Below are 17,247 nucleotides of genomic sequence, written 5' to 3'. Positions count from 1 at the left end.
ACAAATCTAACAGCCTGCCTCTGAATTGCTTTTCATGTCCTCCTTCAATCCAACCTGGTACAGATCCCAAACACTGAGCAGTATTCGAGAATAGGTTGGACCAATGTACATACGCAGTCTCCTTTACAGATGAACCATACTTTAGCAAAATTTTCCCAACACAACTGTAGGCAGTGCTTGCAGCACGCTGGCATGTAGACTGGCTACTGTACATACTGGAAAAGTGCGTGCAGTACAGTACCACCAAGCAGAAGCAAATGCAATTAACAATAACTGTCACACCATCTTCCCTATAGTTTTAGTTGCTGCACCTAATTCCACTTTTATAAATAATTGTTGTATACTTTTTACAGTTTCAACTTTCAATGTTTTTAAAATTTTATAATATTTCATGACATTTCATGCAGGTCTAGGTTCTGTACATAAGTCCACTTCTGTAATTTTATGATCCTTATGTCTTTTGCTATGCATACATCCATCGTTCTAAGCCTATACTTTTAACATTTTAATGAAAAAAATTTGTACACTTGTTATTTTTATGCTGTCACAGTAAGACCTTATGACTTTATACTTTCAGAGTTTCAAATTTTGAATATCTTAAGATGCTAATTCAGTTTTAGCTACTTTATTTCCACTTCTATAGACTACTATTTTATGCCCCTTTTACAGTTGTACACATTCAATCCAGTATTTTACCACACGGTTTTTTAAAATAATTTACTTTTTGCAATTTTAGTATAAGACCCTCTCTTGTTAAGCCCATAGTATCCTTGCCACTATCAATTGCTCATCTCCTCCCCCGCCCGCCTTGCCTTTGTTGCCTGCTTTCAAACCCCCTCAATCCAATTTATAATTTCACTATTTTATGCCATTTGAATTTCACATACCCATTGTTCTACACTATTATTGTTTCAATGAGAATTTTACACAATTATGTTTTCTACGATTTTAGCATGACCCCTCTTGTTAAACTCACGACATTCCCACCACCCTCATGCTGCATCCTTTCCCCTCCCCCAACCAGCCTCACTCGCTTTTCCCTCCCACCGTCTCCCCTACCTCCAACATATGCCTATTTAAAACATTGACCGCAGTTGTAAAACACTGTATTCTGACTACTTAGGTAAATTCTACAGTTATGTACAATTCTTTTCTTTCCTGCTTATTGCAAAATATTACATGGTATGTATTTAGTTTTCCTTTGTTTTAGATATGAAGATAATCTGCATGTGACCAAAACATGTAATCTAATTAAAAAATATGCACCTGAGATGGAATAATAAATGAGAATTATCCTAAATATCAGTACAATTGCTGTATCTCTCAAGATGAATATGTAACCTGTAGTGAAAATTGTAAATCATATGGTGATAAATCCTTAATTCATTTTAGTTTTATGTCTCTTTATACTAAGTTTACTATGAACTTGCTTTTACTTCATTATTTTTTATGTTTTCTTCTTCTCTCTTTGCCTTTATAATCTCTAAAAGAACAGCCTCTTCTTATAGAGACTGTAATTCAATACACAGTCTTGTACATGTTTGTCAGTTAATTTAAAACATTCATTGTACATACATGTTGTGTTTTATCCTTACATCTGTGACATCAACATTATATGGAACAAAAATAATTTTGTTCTTCAGTTATATTGTGGCAGCATACAAGCTGTCAGCAGTTATCACATGAGAACTTCTGTTATTAAAAGTGAATAACACCAAATGAATGAAATATGGTTTCATGTTTTCACCAATTGTGTAAGTGGGAAAGCTTCCAACTACAGAACTCCACAAACACCTTATGTGAGTTTGCATTAATTTATTGATAATTATAAAGCTTGAAAATGCCATCAAAATAACCTAAATATGCTAATGGAAGTCCTTATACAATCTAAATAATTTAGCCTTGAAAGCTAGCAAAGTAAGGTATTCAGGACATGCAGCTGGGCATATATGTGATCACATGGAACAGATTACCTGCATTGTATGTCAAAAGGAAGAAGTCTGACAGAGATCCGTAAGAGTGGGCTACCTAATTTCCAACACGAAAAATGAGTTTTGAAAAAGCGTATTTGTGTCATTAGCTCCACAATTTTATGTTTATTCTCAACTGTTTTTGACTCTTACACTAATCTTCAAGGAGAAAAACACTGTACATCAGTGGATCGATCATACATTTCCCATCATATATGAGCCACACAAATATAAGACACATCTAATTATCTTAATAGGCTGCCTTAACTCAGTCCATATAAACATGCTGTGCCATGGCATAATTACAGTCTGAAAGCATGTTTATATGGACTGTATTAAGATTGACTATTATGAAAGTTCAGACAATGGAAACTCCAAGTAGGAATATCAATAATGTGGGAAGAGATAGATTTCTACTTACAGTAAAGAAGACACTTCAAGTTGCAGACAAGTACAATTGAAAGACACTCTCATGTAGCTTTCAGCCTCAGCCTTCATCAGTAAAGAAAACACATACACACACACACACACACACACACACACACACACACACACAGGCAAGCACACCTCACACATATACGACTGCTACTCCAGCACCTTGGGCTGGGCCAAGATGCTGGAGTTAGTGGTCGTATGTTAATGAGATGAGATGTGCTTGCTTGTGTGTGTGCGTGTGTGTGTGTGTGTGTGAGTGTGTGTGTGTGTGTGTGTGTGTGTATGAGTCTCTCTTTACTGACGAAGGCTGTGGCCGAAAGCTACATCCGAGTGACTTCTAATCGCGCCTGTCTGTAACTTGATGTGTCTTCTTTACATTAAGTAGCAATCTGTGTTTTCCTGCATTGTTGTTATTATGACAGTTAGATATGTTTTACATTTGTATGTCTCATATGTGATGAAAATGTGTAGTTGATGCATTGATGTAAAATGTTTTTCTCCTTAAAATGATGGTAACAATTGAAACCGGTAGAGAATCGTCAATGAAAATCCCCATAAATATTGAAGGAGATGTACTTGCCCACTTACAAGTTTGCAATGGAAAAACAGTGGGCTCTTCAAATCACTCATATTGGCAAAAATATCATCTTCAGTAACTGAAATGCTGATTCTCTGAGCAAGACTAACAGACTTCTGTGACTTTATGCAGTTTGGCATAGGGCTAATCATTACAAATCTTAACAACTGAATAAAAAATTAATCAATGGCACCATGACAGCTGAGGAAAGGTGGTTACACGACTTTATAAATCATTATGTATGCATACTGGATTACATTCCAATCCTTTCAACTACATCTTAAAAAGTGGGGAGTACACCATCCTGTTGATATTTTATTATATTTGGCTATTAAGCCTTGTAAGCATCTTAAGTGTTTTCCAACAACCGTACATTATGTAACACTAGGTTTCATCACAACAATCCTTCCATCCTCAGTACTGGAAATGAAACACCACATTTAGTATACAGTCATCTAGTTGAAACTAACTGAAATAATAATTTCATTTATTTATTTTAACCACATCTTATATTGCAGACTGCATCTGGACAAACTGTAAGGAAAGTCCGAATGCATAACTTTGACAAATTGTTAACATGTAAAAGATTTACAGCATAAGGTTTATTCAGTGAGTTGAAATCTCAGTGAATTAGCACCAATAGCACTTTGAATAAAATACATTGGTTTTCCAGTCATAGAAACATCAATTTCAGCCCTTTTTATCATGAGTGAAACAATTGTTTAAAAACAAATATTTTACGTTTTTTGAAGAGGATATAAGTAAATTTGAAACTTTAAGAGTACCAACTGGACATTATTAGAATACACAGAAAAGTTCTTTGTGGCTGGTAGTACTAAAGTCTTTATGGTTACACAGATCCAAAATTCTAAATGTTTTCCACTCACACTAGATTTAATTTCAGATTTAGTCATGGGAAGCTACAATGTTTTGTCAAACATTTATATGACTACTGACTTTCTACACTGCAGATGAGTGGACATGAAAACTAAGGAGCAGTTACTTTGTTATCTGCATTTATAAGTTACTCCAGTTGTGGCAAGACTTAAGAAGCTCATCTCAGCTTCCATTCTGCTGTGTGAATCATCATCTAACTTGTGGTTCATAGTTACTAATGTCTCTTTAAATAATGCTGTAGCAGAAGCTATTTAGCTGGTGTAGCACCTTGATGTGCTTCTGATGAAACACGAAAAAACCACTAAAATGAATACAGTCAAAAATGACTAAGTTGTGAATCCAGAATTTATCCAGTAAAACAACACCATGACAGTCCACATGTGGCATATGGGTCTGACAGAATGCGGTAGACATCTTGAAGTACAGGTTTAGCCATATTTGTAGTTTCTGGTGGATTATTGATGATCACCAGTATAGATTTCTGATGTTAACCCTTTTGTTATCAGAATTAAAAAGGTCACATTAATTCAAATGTTTAGGAAAAGCTGTAACTGAACATGTTGATGAGTGACATTTTAATATTTTTATTCAACTGAGAAGATATCCATAACTGTAAAGCTATGTTTTTGCAGGGAAGCCAATTTGGCAATGTATGTAAGTGGCAAGAAAACATTAACTGTGAATCAAACCACGTAACCAGATATTTTGTAACGAAATGGTTCTCTTGAAATGGGCACAGTTACCCTGATTTAAGTTTATGTAGTGACAGGTATTTCCAAAGGACAATCAACCTCAATTCAAGTTGTCAAAAAATAAATATATGATTTTTATATTACAATGTGAATAAAATGGCTAAATTCATGAATTAAAAAATGTAATATATCAACATTTACTTGCTTCTTTACAGAACTCTTAATATGTGTTTCATTTTCTGCTTTGAAAGGATTTATATTGTTCCAACAGTAGAGTACACCAGCTTTAATTGCACTATTGAAAAAGAATAAATTTTTAAGAGACAGTGGTTTTCAGTGATAAGTGCTAAAATATAGGCTACAAGTGTAAGCTGTCTCATGCATGTTACTTTCATTTTTATGGCAAGTTTCTTGTGCCAAGATATCTAACTGAATAGTAAATTATGAAAAGCTCAAAAATAAGGTCACAGGTAATGAGAAAAAAGTTAATACATAATGGAAAATTATCTTCTTTACTGTAATAATGTCATATTTTCATTTTGAAAGAGTGTCCTACATCACATTAATACAGGTCAGGGATGAACCTTAAAGTCTCACTTTCAGATATTGTTAAGAGCTGTTTTCTGAATTGTTCAATGTGTAGAACTGATAGTATTAAATGTCTTGTCATAATGTAAACTGATATCAGTGTACCTTTTATTTTTTTGAACTGGACAGATGGATTTTTATATTAAAAATGAATAAATCGAATATTCATTTCATTCTGACAACTGTAATGTCATATATTAGGCACAGTGAAACAAGATTTAGAAAACAAACACAGGAGTACCAAAAAGTCCTCACACAAAACCCATACACTTAATTTTGTGGCTTCCACAGTAGGGGGTATCAGCTGTTGAACTTGTCACTGTGGAAAATAAATAACATTTATTCTCTTTTCATTTATATTTAAAAACAGCTGTGTTATTGATTTCCACTTTAATTGCTGTCAGCTGCAAAGCCACAAGGTTGCATCTTCAGGCATAAAATGCAGTAACTGGTGTATTGCAGCTACGCTCATAAATATATCATATGGAAATTGATAGGTAGATGGATACCTGATATACTTTCAACTGTACAGTACGTCACTTTCCACATTATGTGCATGAATCTGAAGCATTGCAATTTCGAAATGGATTGCAATTAAAATAAAAAGCAAAAATTATAGCTGTTTCAAAATAGAAATAGAAAGGAAATAAACAGCATCTTTTTTAACCATGGAAAAAGTATGCTTATGTTACAGTCCCGTTCAGTATCAGTGGTTTAAGAGACACTGATCAACAATAACATGGATCTGGCTGCTTGGACTGTTGCACCCAAAAAAGCTGTACACATGGAATGGTAAAATGTGGGCAGCAGTTCATATTGTGTTTTTGTTCAGTGTAATAATTGTCACGGTTAACATTGTGCATGCCTACATTGAAGAAACACTTTTTACATAAACAAACATATGTACAACAACATACTGAAAAATGTATATGTTTTGTCTTTTTGAAAATTGTTACACTAAGCATCCAATTTGATTCAAATTTTATGATTATCAGCTCTTATGCACATGAACTACAGTTGCCAGGAAATAATGAGTAGCTTACTTATTTATTTTTACTATGAATGTCCATCAGTCACAGCCCACACACCATGTATGTTTTACATCAGCATGAAATTTCTAATGAATGAGTCTTTGGACCCAATGAGTGGGTTAAAGCAACCACCCAGTAATCAGATCTCTGAAAATTAGTCAACAGAAGCTTTACAGGTTGTTTCACATAAAAAGTATTTCAACTTATCTATGACCAGTGTCACAAGAAATTTAACTGTTACCTCATGTTAATCTGCTCTCTGAGAGATTTTCCTCCCATGACTTGTAATGGTAACATGACAAATAGTTATAGCCAGATTAACTTGGAAAGTATGGACTGAACAGTGTACTGAGCTGTCAGTTTGACAGTGGTGTGGCTACATAAAATCTTAACAAACAACACAATACTGTATCATATTAGAAAAAAGATAGATTGCTTCTCATGATAAAGTAGACACATTGAGTTGCAGACAGGCACAACAAAAAGAAAAGACTGTTACACATTTAGCTTTTGGACAAAGCCTTCTTCAGAAACGACAACACACAATTTGCACAAGCAAGCACACCTCATGCACACATAACCACCACCTCCAGCAACTCAGATCGGAATCCATTCTGGTCCAAGCTGCCAGAGATGTTGGTCATGTGTGCATGATGTGTGCTAGCTTGTGTCTGTTTTGTCTTGTGAAAAAGTCTTTGGCCAAAGGCTAAATGTGTAACAGTATTTTCTGTTCATTGTGCCTGTCTGCAACTCAACGTGTCATCTTCATGGTGAGTAGCAAACTATCCTTATCCTAATATCATTCATATTCCAACCTGGAGTTCCCATTGTTCAATACCGTATTATGTGTGTTAAATAGCAGATCAAAGAAAGTAAGAGAATAAAATCAGTTCAGAAATTTTAAATTGGATTTTGTATTGAGCTGCACTTCTGATGAAATTCCTTTCTGATATAAGACTAATAAAATTATTTCCTATATCCGACCACTGTGTTATTCTACTACAGTACTGGAGGTAGTGACAAAGTGTCTAAAAGTGCATATGTGTGTGTGTGTATGTGTGTGTGTGTGTGAGAGAGATCTCATCAGAACTGCACCATGCACTTTCTTACAACACCAAGGTGGACAATATACTGCAATAAAGACAGGAATGAGCCATTTGAGAAATAAGTCTACAAAAAATGTGCTTGTCACTGCAATAAAATGATGAATTATGAATCTTCAGCTTTAATTACACCGGGCAAAAACCATCACCACTAGCAAGATGTAATATTGAATGAAGCTCCTATACAGGATTTCATTTAAGTAATAGTGGAATTGCCTCCTTCATTGCAGCTTTGTTGCAGTATTATCACAACCTTGCATTTATTATAGCTAACCCCTACATTTCAGTACATATTTGAATTTAGCTGAGCGTATCATGTCACATTAAACTGGGTAAAATACTGTTGCAAATGGCAGTTTCATGAGCATGCAATACAGCAGTGGATGTTTTGCAGGAAAAGATCTAAGCATTCCGAAAAGTGTATCTCCATATTTTGTTGGTTTCTTTTCTTTTTTTTAATTTTCATGCTGGGTCAGGGTAAAGGAGGGTTGATATGGAGCAGGGGTGGGTGTGCCCTTCTCAGGGCTTCCCGTCGCCTACCATGTCCTGGTCTTCTTCAGGATCGCAGGGGTCGGAGTCGGAGCGGTCCACTGGAGCGAACTTCATGTATTGTAAGCGGTACTCGGATTGCGGGGGGCCCTCCGACTTGCTCCTGCGAGCGGGCCTCGCCCGGCCACCTCCGCGCTCCTCCGACTGCAACACCAATCATCCACTTGTTCCCGATTCCACTCACACTCATAGTACTTCCAGTGTACCACACATGGAAATACACACTTCGACAATGGTAGCCCTGCAAAATATATTTTACTGCCCCACAAATTCCACAGAGAATTTCACTCTACTCAAGTTCTCTTGTTGATCTTTTAATCTATATTGGCATGGAAATGCATTAGGCCATGTAGATATGATCAGTTCCTTGTAAGACGTGATGGTGATTACTCTTCATATTTCAGCATTATTGCTAGCCCTGAACTTGAGAAAATATTGGCTGTCCACTGTGAACAAGTCTTAAAGAGTTTTTCTGTATTCTTCACTGTCACAACTGAGTATCCTTGCAAGAACACTCCCCTGTTTTGAGGTTTTCCAGCAACTTCAGGCAGAGAGATGCAGGTCTCAAGCTTCTTCTTTGAATTTCTTCATTACTTGGAAGTCATTTATGGCAAAAATGTACTATTGTGAGTCATTTTTATGGGAAAACATTGTTGACTGTGAAGTTCATTCAAATTCTTTTTTGTATTGGATGACATCTGTGGGTTTGTTATGGGGAAAAACTACTAGAGTACACCTACATGCAAAGCACAGTTATGTTACTTCAAAGGAAAATGTTTGCTATCCCTGCCATCTCTGTCTTCTTTGTTAGCTACACATCAGTAAAAATGTTGCCCCCCAATGTCCCCCCCCCACCTCCCCCCCCCCCTCTCCATTTGAAGGGCAACGCCAGCTCAAATACAGTCACTTCTTGTAAAGTAGGTTGCTCTTATGGTTGATTGATACCTTACTTACTCTATGCCTGTGATACTCTCAATGAGATTTTTCGTTCATAATACCATTCGTGTTTAATCTCAGTTTTAACTGATTAAACTGTAAAGTTTCTAATCTCGAGATACATTTTAGGAGCCATTATTATCCTCTCTCATTCCCCTTGACATTATTAAAAAAAGTTATAGTAAATGGAAATCGGTGGTACTTTAAGCAATAAGAACTTCGCTCCACATTTTAAATTCCTAAAGCTTACAGTGACACAGATATTAGAGTTATATTAGAAGAACTGTAATTGTGTCTCTGAAGTTGTGGAATGTGGAACAAACAAATGTAATGTTTCTATATTTTATTTTATGAAAAAGTTACCTGACCAAATTAATAATATATAGACCATACATAGCTACTTCCCCAGTTTTTTCTTTCTCACTGATTTCATCGCTGGGTAGTAATATAGTAGGAAGAAACATATTAATTGAGCATTGTCCTGAAATATTACATGACCGCTTTGTAAGATATAACTATTAGGCTATAACGTCTGAAGTGAATAATTCATTTTAATTCCTCAAAGCAGATTTGTCTGGCATCATGTGTAACGTACAACAGTGAAACTTAACAATATGAGGCATCTTTCAAGCATCTGTGAATGTCGCAAATACTACTGGAAGCATATGCACTTGAAGGATTGAGTGAATTTCTTAGTGTATTAACATGCCACAACAGCTAACAGCAGCAAGTTGTAGAAGAATCCACTAGCACAGTAAAGTTTTCAGGTAGTACCTGGTCTGATTAGGGAATCAGGAAAGGTATGCACAGAATGCAGTACAATCTACAACAGAAAGCTGGGGCTGTCACTCACCTGAATATTAGACAAAAGATGGAAATGCAAAAATATGTAGGGGCCTACAGACAGACAGTGGGTGCATATGGACAAGGATATACACTCATTGACACTGTTGGAAGGTGGAAGAAGGTTTACTGCTATGATTTCTCCATCTAAATTGTGACTTCATGAGTTACATAAATATATTTTGAGGCCCTGAATTGGAGCATATTAAGGTGAAATAATCATGTAAATTTAGTTACGGGGGAGGCAGATACTGTAAGAATCCTAAGAAAATGTACTTAATACATTTGCAAAAAATGTCATCTGACAGTTCCTGAGTACTATTTGTCAAATTTGGACTCTTAACTGCATTAATAGAAGAGAGACAGAAGATGCATCACAAGTTTGCTCAGTTAGTGTGAAAGCCTCACAGATATGCTCAAAAATACCCATTGAGAGACATCACAAGGAATATGGTGTGCAGCATAGAAAGGACTGTTCTTAAAATTCTGTGAGCATGTGTTTCAAGATGAGGTGAGAATCACACTATTTCTTTCCACACTAATATCTCATAATTACAGTACCTTCTGTGGAAGTGTAGCAACATTTGCTCTTCCCCAACACCGTCCATCAATGAAATACTGTGGGAGAAAAGGGTACACAATATATCCCCTGCAGCACACCCAATTGTGATTTGCAGAATAATGTCATGTCATATGGCACACAAAGAAAGTAAATAACACCTGCATTCACATGGAACTTCTGGCAGAAGCAAATGAGCAATTGCAGAATATCCATGGTGAGTATGTGTGGTCAGTGAATCTATGAGCATTATGAATCCGGATGCAAGCTGATAAAGAAAAAGAAACTAAATGACACTATGCGGTGAAAAAGACTGTTCTGAGTTCCCCATTACAATTATGAGTAAAAATCAGGCTGATTCCTTCAATAAAGACATGTGCTATTTGTTTCCAAACTAACCTGCCACCTCTGAAGGCCTAATGACAGTTGGATCAGGAAAGGCATAGGAGAGGGCAAAGAAAGACAGAAATAGAAGCCTCATAGGTAAGAAATGGGTGTTTCTCATAAAAAGAATATTCAGTATCACTGGAATGATTTTCTGCATAGAGCAAGAGGCCCCAACATTCCAACCGCTGAATTTTATCCAGTTGGTGCCATAAGACCAGTACCTCTTCTTTCCTCTGCTGTTATCATACTTAGATAGTGCTCTTTCTTAACAGATGTTACTGTTAGCAGTTTTTTCTTTCTTTTTTTCCAATATATTCCACACATTTCAAGGGGTAGGAGTTGTGAGCAGGTGGCCACTTTCCAGCCTTTGATATATAAAATTAAAGAGATAAATGATACTGACTGACATAAAAAATATAACCTATGGCACAATGAAATGTAGATGAAAAACATTATGCAACATTATTTTTGGTATTGGCAAAATTTTTGTTGTTCCTGGAATACTTTTTTGAGGTGCTTTCAGATTTATTATTAATTTTTTCTGTTACTTCTAGTTTTTTCAGAAATCAAGTAAACTCATTTTCCATTTAAACCTAAGTTCAACAAAGAGACATTTTATTACAAGTAAGGGAAATTTTATTTTAGTTATATGGAGTACATGGCCACCTATCTGGCTGTATCGCCTGGCCACCAAGAGCTGTTGCATAACGATTTGATTCACGGATCCAGTTATATGGCTCCTTCCGTGTATAGCGATTTTACGACTATGATGTGTGGGGCCTGAAGATGGCATCAATGTAATGCCGAAACTGGTAGCACATAAGAAGTTCATCAAATAAATTTCTACAATACATATGGCTGTTGGTAAATTATTGCATCAAGAAATATCTGGCTGTTAGCTGGGAAACTTTAGTACATTGTTGAAGTGCTTTAATGTTGTGAGGTTATATCTGTGCTGTCAAATGTAGTTTTGCACTTTTTAGAAATAAGTTTCCACAAGTGTTTGAATAATTCAAATGTATTCTGTTGTGTTTGTGGTAGCTAAATAATTCTTACACAAGGACAGGAAATTAACAATTTTTTGAAAAATGTCTACTACACACACTTTGGTGTAAGACTTGGTGATCAAGACAAAAGGTGGGGACCACACAAGGTGTGCTGTACATGTGTTAAGGGACTGTGACTGGAAAAATGAGAAGAGGAAATCAATGCCTTTTGCAATTCCCATCGTTTGGAGGGAGCCATAAAGTCAGGTATATGATTGTCATTTTTGTATGAGTAACACTGAAGTAGGAAGGATATGAAATATTCTAATAGTTCTTCAGCTTTATGACAAGTTAATGTATACTGAATCTCTCCCTACTCCAATTGCACCGACCATCCTTGAAGATTTGCAAGAGGAGAGCAGTGCAGAAGATGAATGCCACGATGCTGATGATAACAAGCTGGAAGAAGATTCTGTAGCACAACTTTGAGTCAAAATAAACTAAATGACTTAACTCATGACTTGAATCCGACAAACTGCTTAGTTCATGACTGAAATACAATAAATGAACCAAACCATGGACAAAAGGAATTGATAAAGTTTTTTAAAGAAGAAGATCATCTGGTTTTTTGTTGTGATATTAATGGTTTACTGAATTTCTTTAATGACACTAATGATCCACGTCAGTGGAGGTTGTTCACAGACTTGTCAAAATGTAGCCTGAAATGTGTATTTTTACATAGTGGAAATTAGTTTGGCTCATTACCTGTTGCCCATTGAGACACCATAAGGAGACATATGAAAACCTCAAAGCTATGTTGAAATATGTGAACTATCAAAAATATCCTTGGTCAATATGTGAGGATCTGAAAGCAGTTGGCATATTACTTGGCCAACAATGTGGCTACACAAAAATGCCATGCTACATTTGTGATCGGGGCAGTCGAGCTAAAGACAAGACTGAAAGAAAAGCTCTCCAATCCAGCCTACAGAATACAATAAATGAACCAATTGTTCAACCAAGCAAGATATTATTACATTCTCTCGGATTAATGAAACAGTTCACTGAAGAACCCTCAAAAGATAGCAATGACGGGGTCTTTGTGGGGCAGAAAATCAGAAATTTAATGAAAGACTATGTGTTTCAAAGTACAATGAATCCAGTAAAAAGAAGGGCTTGGGTCTTGTTTAAAGAAGTAGTTTCCAACTTTTTGGACAAAAAAAAAACAGGAAAATTATAAAATCACAGTTCAAAGAATTAGGTTGTACCATGAGTGTGAAGCTTCATTTTCTATATTCACGTACTGATTTCTTCCATGTGAACCTTGGCAATGTCAGTGAAGAACATGGGGAATGGTTCCACCAGGACATCAAGGAGGTGGAAAAGAGATTCCAGGGAAGATGGAATACATACATGAAGGCTGACTACTGTTTTATGCCAAAGGGAGATGGCACTGGTGAAAGGAGTCATAGATGTGCTAAGATATCTCAATAGTTTTATTTTTACACGAAAGCCTGTACCTTAATCTACGTTGTACCAGTTTTCGAATACCCTCCTCATAGAAGTCTGCCGCCTGACTTGTTAACCACTGCATCACCACTGTTTTGACTTCGTCATCGTCTTGAAGATGCTGACCACCCAGGTGTTTCTTCAAGCGCAGGAACAGATGGTAGTCACTGGGCGCAAGATCAGGGCTGTACGGAGGATGACCTAGAGTTTCCCATCGAAAAGATGTGATGAGACCTTTGGTCTGATTTTCCACATGTGGACGGACATTGTCTTGCAGCAAAATGATGCCCTTGCTCAACTTCCATGGACTGTTGCTTTGATTCTGGTGTGACGTAGGCCACCCATGTTTCATTGCCCATAACAATTTGGCTTAAGAAACCATCAACGTCATTGTGTACCGCTCAAGGAAAGTCAATGCACTGTCTAAATGTTTGGTTTTGTGCACATCCGTCAACATTTTTGGTACCCAACGTGCGCACAATTTTCGGTAATTCAAATGCTCAGTCACAATGCCATACAAAACACAACGAAAAACATTAGGAAAGTCATCCCACAAGGAGGAAATCATAAAGCGTCTGTTTTCTCTCGCTTTATTGTCCACTTCCTGCACCAAACTTTAATTAATGACCAAAGGACGCCCACTCCGTTGTTCATCATGCACATTTGTGTGGCCATCTTTAAATGTTCTCACCCACTTTCTTACCATTCCATCACTCATAATGTTTTCTCTGTAAACTGCACAGATCTCGTGATGAATGTCGATCACTTTTAGGCCTTAAGCACTAAGAAATCTTGTAACAGCCTGTACTTCACAGTTGGCGGGACTCACAATTATCGGAGGCATCTTAAACACTCAGTATACAATGTAAACAAGGAAGAATCAGACTGTAATGGCGTCAGTGTGTAGATTAAGGTACAGGCTTTCATGTAAAAATAAAATTATTGAGATCTCTCTGCACGTCTTTTTTTTATTTCAAAATGGTACTTACTTAAAAAACACGCCTCGTAACTTGATGCAGTGACATCGGCAAAGGGAAATTAAACTGTCATACATGTGTCATGTTTTTGTAATAATTGTTAGCATTTTTAAGGGAACAAATACCACTGTATACTTTAATGCAGTATGTAGTGATTCTATACAACATAAGAAAGTAAATAATTTACTTTTAATGGGATAAAAAAATTCACTGTTACAAAAAAATGTGATTTCAGCTACAACTTCAAATGTGATTTGTACAGAAATTGGACAAGGTACAGAACTCAAATCAAATTTTAAATCAGGATGAAAAATACATTAAGTATACCTTGCAGTCATAAAACATCATTCAAAAAGTTTTAAAATAGAGCATAGTGTAATGTGTGTACTTCTGTGACCTATGGAGCTGATTGTGGTGAGAGTGCCTCATAACATTTTGTAACCGTGGGATGTAATTGCAAAGGGTGTTATGTGAAGAGGATATGGAATGTGTACAAGGGAATAAACTGGTAGTTGGATCATAGGTGACAAAAGTGAGTAGGATTGCACCTAAAAAGAATAGTGTTGGCTTTGAACCTTTATTTGGCATGTAGGAGAAGTTACAGTTGATAGTATGGGCAGATTACAGGGATGGTTTCACAGCATGAGAGGAAAACATGATTAAAATTACCCCTGGTGAGGATATTGAGTGCTTTTAGATAGGGGAAGGTGAGATGTGTTGGTACAGAAATGGCAACAAGTCAGAATTCTCAATGATGGGAGATAGAGTGGCAAAGATGTTCTAGCTGTATGAAGGTGTGTAGGCACTTTATAAGGTGATGCAGGATATAGGAAGCAAAAGTAAATGGATACAAAATGCAAGACTGAGTGGGTGTCATTCAAGGATTTGTAAGGAGTGATAGAGCATGGAAGAAGCAGAAATCCCTACATTTGCTTGTATAAGAGGGGAATGAATAAGTCTTGTATACATGGATTACAGTCATGAGATTTTGATTTTGTTCTCACATTTGTCTGATTGGTCTTCACAGTTTTTTCGTGGGGGGGGGGGGGGGGGGAAATTGTAAACTAATTTTTTGATGGCGTGTTGTCCTAGATACTTCAGAGTTTTAACTAGATGGATCGAATGGTCACGAATTTTGTGAGTTAAATTGTTGAGATGGAAAAAAAGTGATTGATGTGATGAATGGACAGTGTACTGTTCACTAATCGCAGCTTTGGTGTATGGAGTATAAAGGATGATAAAGGAGTTGTGCTATGACAGATATGGGGGGCACAATGTTATTTGTTGTTACACAAGACATCCATCCATTAGGATGGATGCAAATAAGCTGATGCAATTGACGGGAAGGGTATACCAGACAAGTTTCAACAGGAGATCTCAGTGTCACATGTAGTCACAGTATTGGTGACTGTGAATAAGAACTGTGAGGATATATTCCCTTGTGTTGGTGGACTAGCTGCAGCAGAAAAAGCCAGGATGTTTTTAAGGAGTGAAGGTTCCAGGTCAATAGGAAGAGGTTTCTCTGGGGGTGGTTTGTTGACTTTTAGGAAAAAGAGAACTTCTGAATTATTCCATAAGTTGCAGTGGAAACCAATGTTATGGGTGGTTCTATACAAGACTGAAATGGTTTCTGGACTATAGAGAGGACATTCTTCAAGGTGGTGATACGTGATGGAATCATGGCTAGGGATTGTATTAAATTTCTTTGCAACAGTGCCTTTTATACTGTGTGCTGTGATTGGTGTGTCTAAATCTGATTATGATATGTTATGTAAACATTGGAAGTTGTTAACAATGTGAGTGGCAGATGTATGAATGCATTTGTGGTTGAGTGGAGGTTAGTTGAGATCAAAATTAATGTTGTCAGTAATAGTTAATATTTCTTAGATGTAGGAAGACGGTTTTTCCTTGGGTTGTTGGGGAGGGGTTAGTTGCTGCAGAGGAGTGAGTAGTAGGCCACAAGATCGTGACCTCTATGTCAGGTTTTAGTGAGATATGTGAATGGTTTGATATAGTTGTAGAAAAGAGAAAAATAATGTTGTGCCTTTGCCACACCATTTTGAATTTTCAGGGAGTACGGTGGGGAAGTAGATAGGTTACACTGCAATGGATGCAGGGCAGCTGTAATGGTGAGGAGGAAATTGAATAGGGGATCTAGGAATATTTGGCTGTAGTGTTTGGAAGTTCAAGTTGGCAAATGTTTTGTATAATTTTTGTATCTAATCATGTCGTCGTCATGTGACTAGGGCCTCCCGTTGGATAGACTGTTCGCTGGGTGCAAGTCTTTCGATTTGATGCCACTTCGGCATCTTGCGTGTCAATGGAGATGGAATCATGATGATTAGGACAACACAACACCTAGCCCCTGAGCAGAAAAAATCTCCAACCCAGCCAGGAATCAAACCCGGGCCCTTAGGATTGACATTCTGCCACGCTGACCACTCAGCTACCGGGAGGGGGGGGGGGGGGCATCTAATCAGGTAATGTCTTTGGAGTTTAGAGGAAATGAATGGGGGTTTCAACAGACTCAATGGTGAAGGTGAGTCTGTTACTTTTTGGCATGGAAATGGAATAGGATTCACTATTAGTATCATGGCGAGTTATCAAAGTGACACAGGAGGGGAGGGGGTGATTTGGTACTTTCAGACAGGTTGAGAAGAAGAGAGTGAGGATGGCAGAGATTCCACAGGCAGGAATCAGGTGTGTGCAGAATATGATACCTGTGGATTTGATAAGGACAAAGTCTATGCTATGACAACTTGGGAGATTTGATGGTTATTTGCGAACATTTGTAATCTTGGGTTATGATTTAAGGATTCAGAGCTTTGCATGGGTCTCCTTGATTGCTGTTGCATTAGTTTTGGGAAAAAAATTATTCAGAACAAATGAGTTGTCAACATTTTCCCCAAAAAGCAATCTGGCATCATTAATGGTAGTGTCCACACAGTGTTTTCTATACATGAAATGGTAATAATAGTAACCATACATGTGTCTACGATTTCAGTAACAGTTCAATACAACATTTTTATAATGGAGTGGAATTGAATTTTATGGGAATATGTACATTTTTTTTTTTTTTTTAAATCATCAGTCTACTGACTGGTTTGATGTGGCCTGCCACAAATTCCCTTCCTGTGCTAATCTCTTCATCTCAGAGTAGCACTTGCAACCTACGTCCTCAATTATTTGCTTGACGTATTCCAATCTC

General features: G+C 36.9%; 1 protein-coding gene across 1 annotated transcript in view; it reads right to left on the bottom strand.

Annotated features, from left to right (window-relative positions):
* LOC124556058 (stress response protein NST1-like) overlaps positions 1-17,247 on the bottom strand; it is a 630,068-nt gene that overhangs the window by 326,310 nt on the left and 286,511 nt on the right. The window contains exon 4 of the mRNA XM_047130088.1: positions 7,834-7,986. Coding sequence (XP_046986044.1) covers positions 7,834-7,986 — 153 coding nt within the window. The remainder of the gene's footprint in view (positions 1-7,833; positions 7,987-17,247) is intronic.

Source organism: Schistocerca americana, chromosome X (assembly GCF_021461395.2).
Source record: "Schistocerca americana isolate TAMUIC-IGC-003095 chromosome X, iqSchAmer2.1, whole genome shotgun sequence".
Classification (NCBI taxonomy): domain Eukaryota; kingdom Metazoa; phylum Arthropoda; class Insecta; order Orthoptera; family Acrididae; genus Schistocerca; species Schistocerca americana.
Note: the sequence above shows the minus strand (reverse complement) of the source record. Positions and strands in the feature narration are given on the sequence as shown.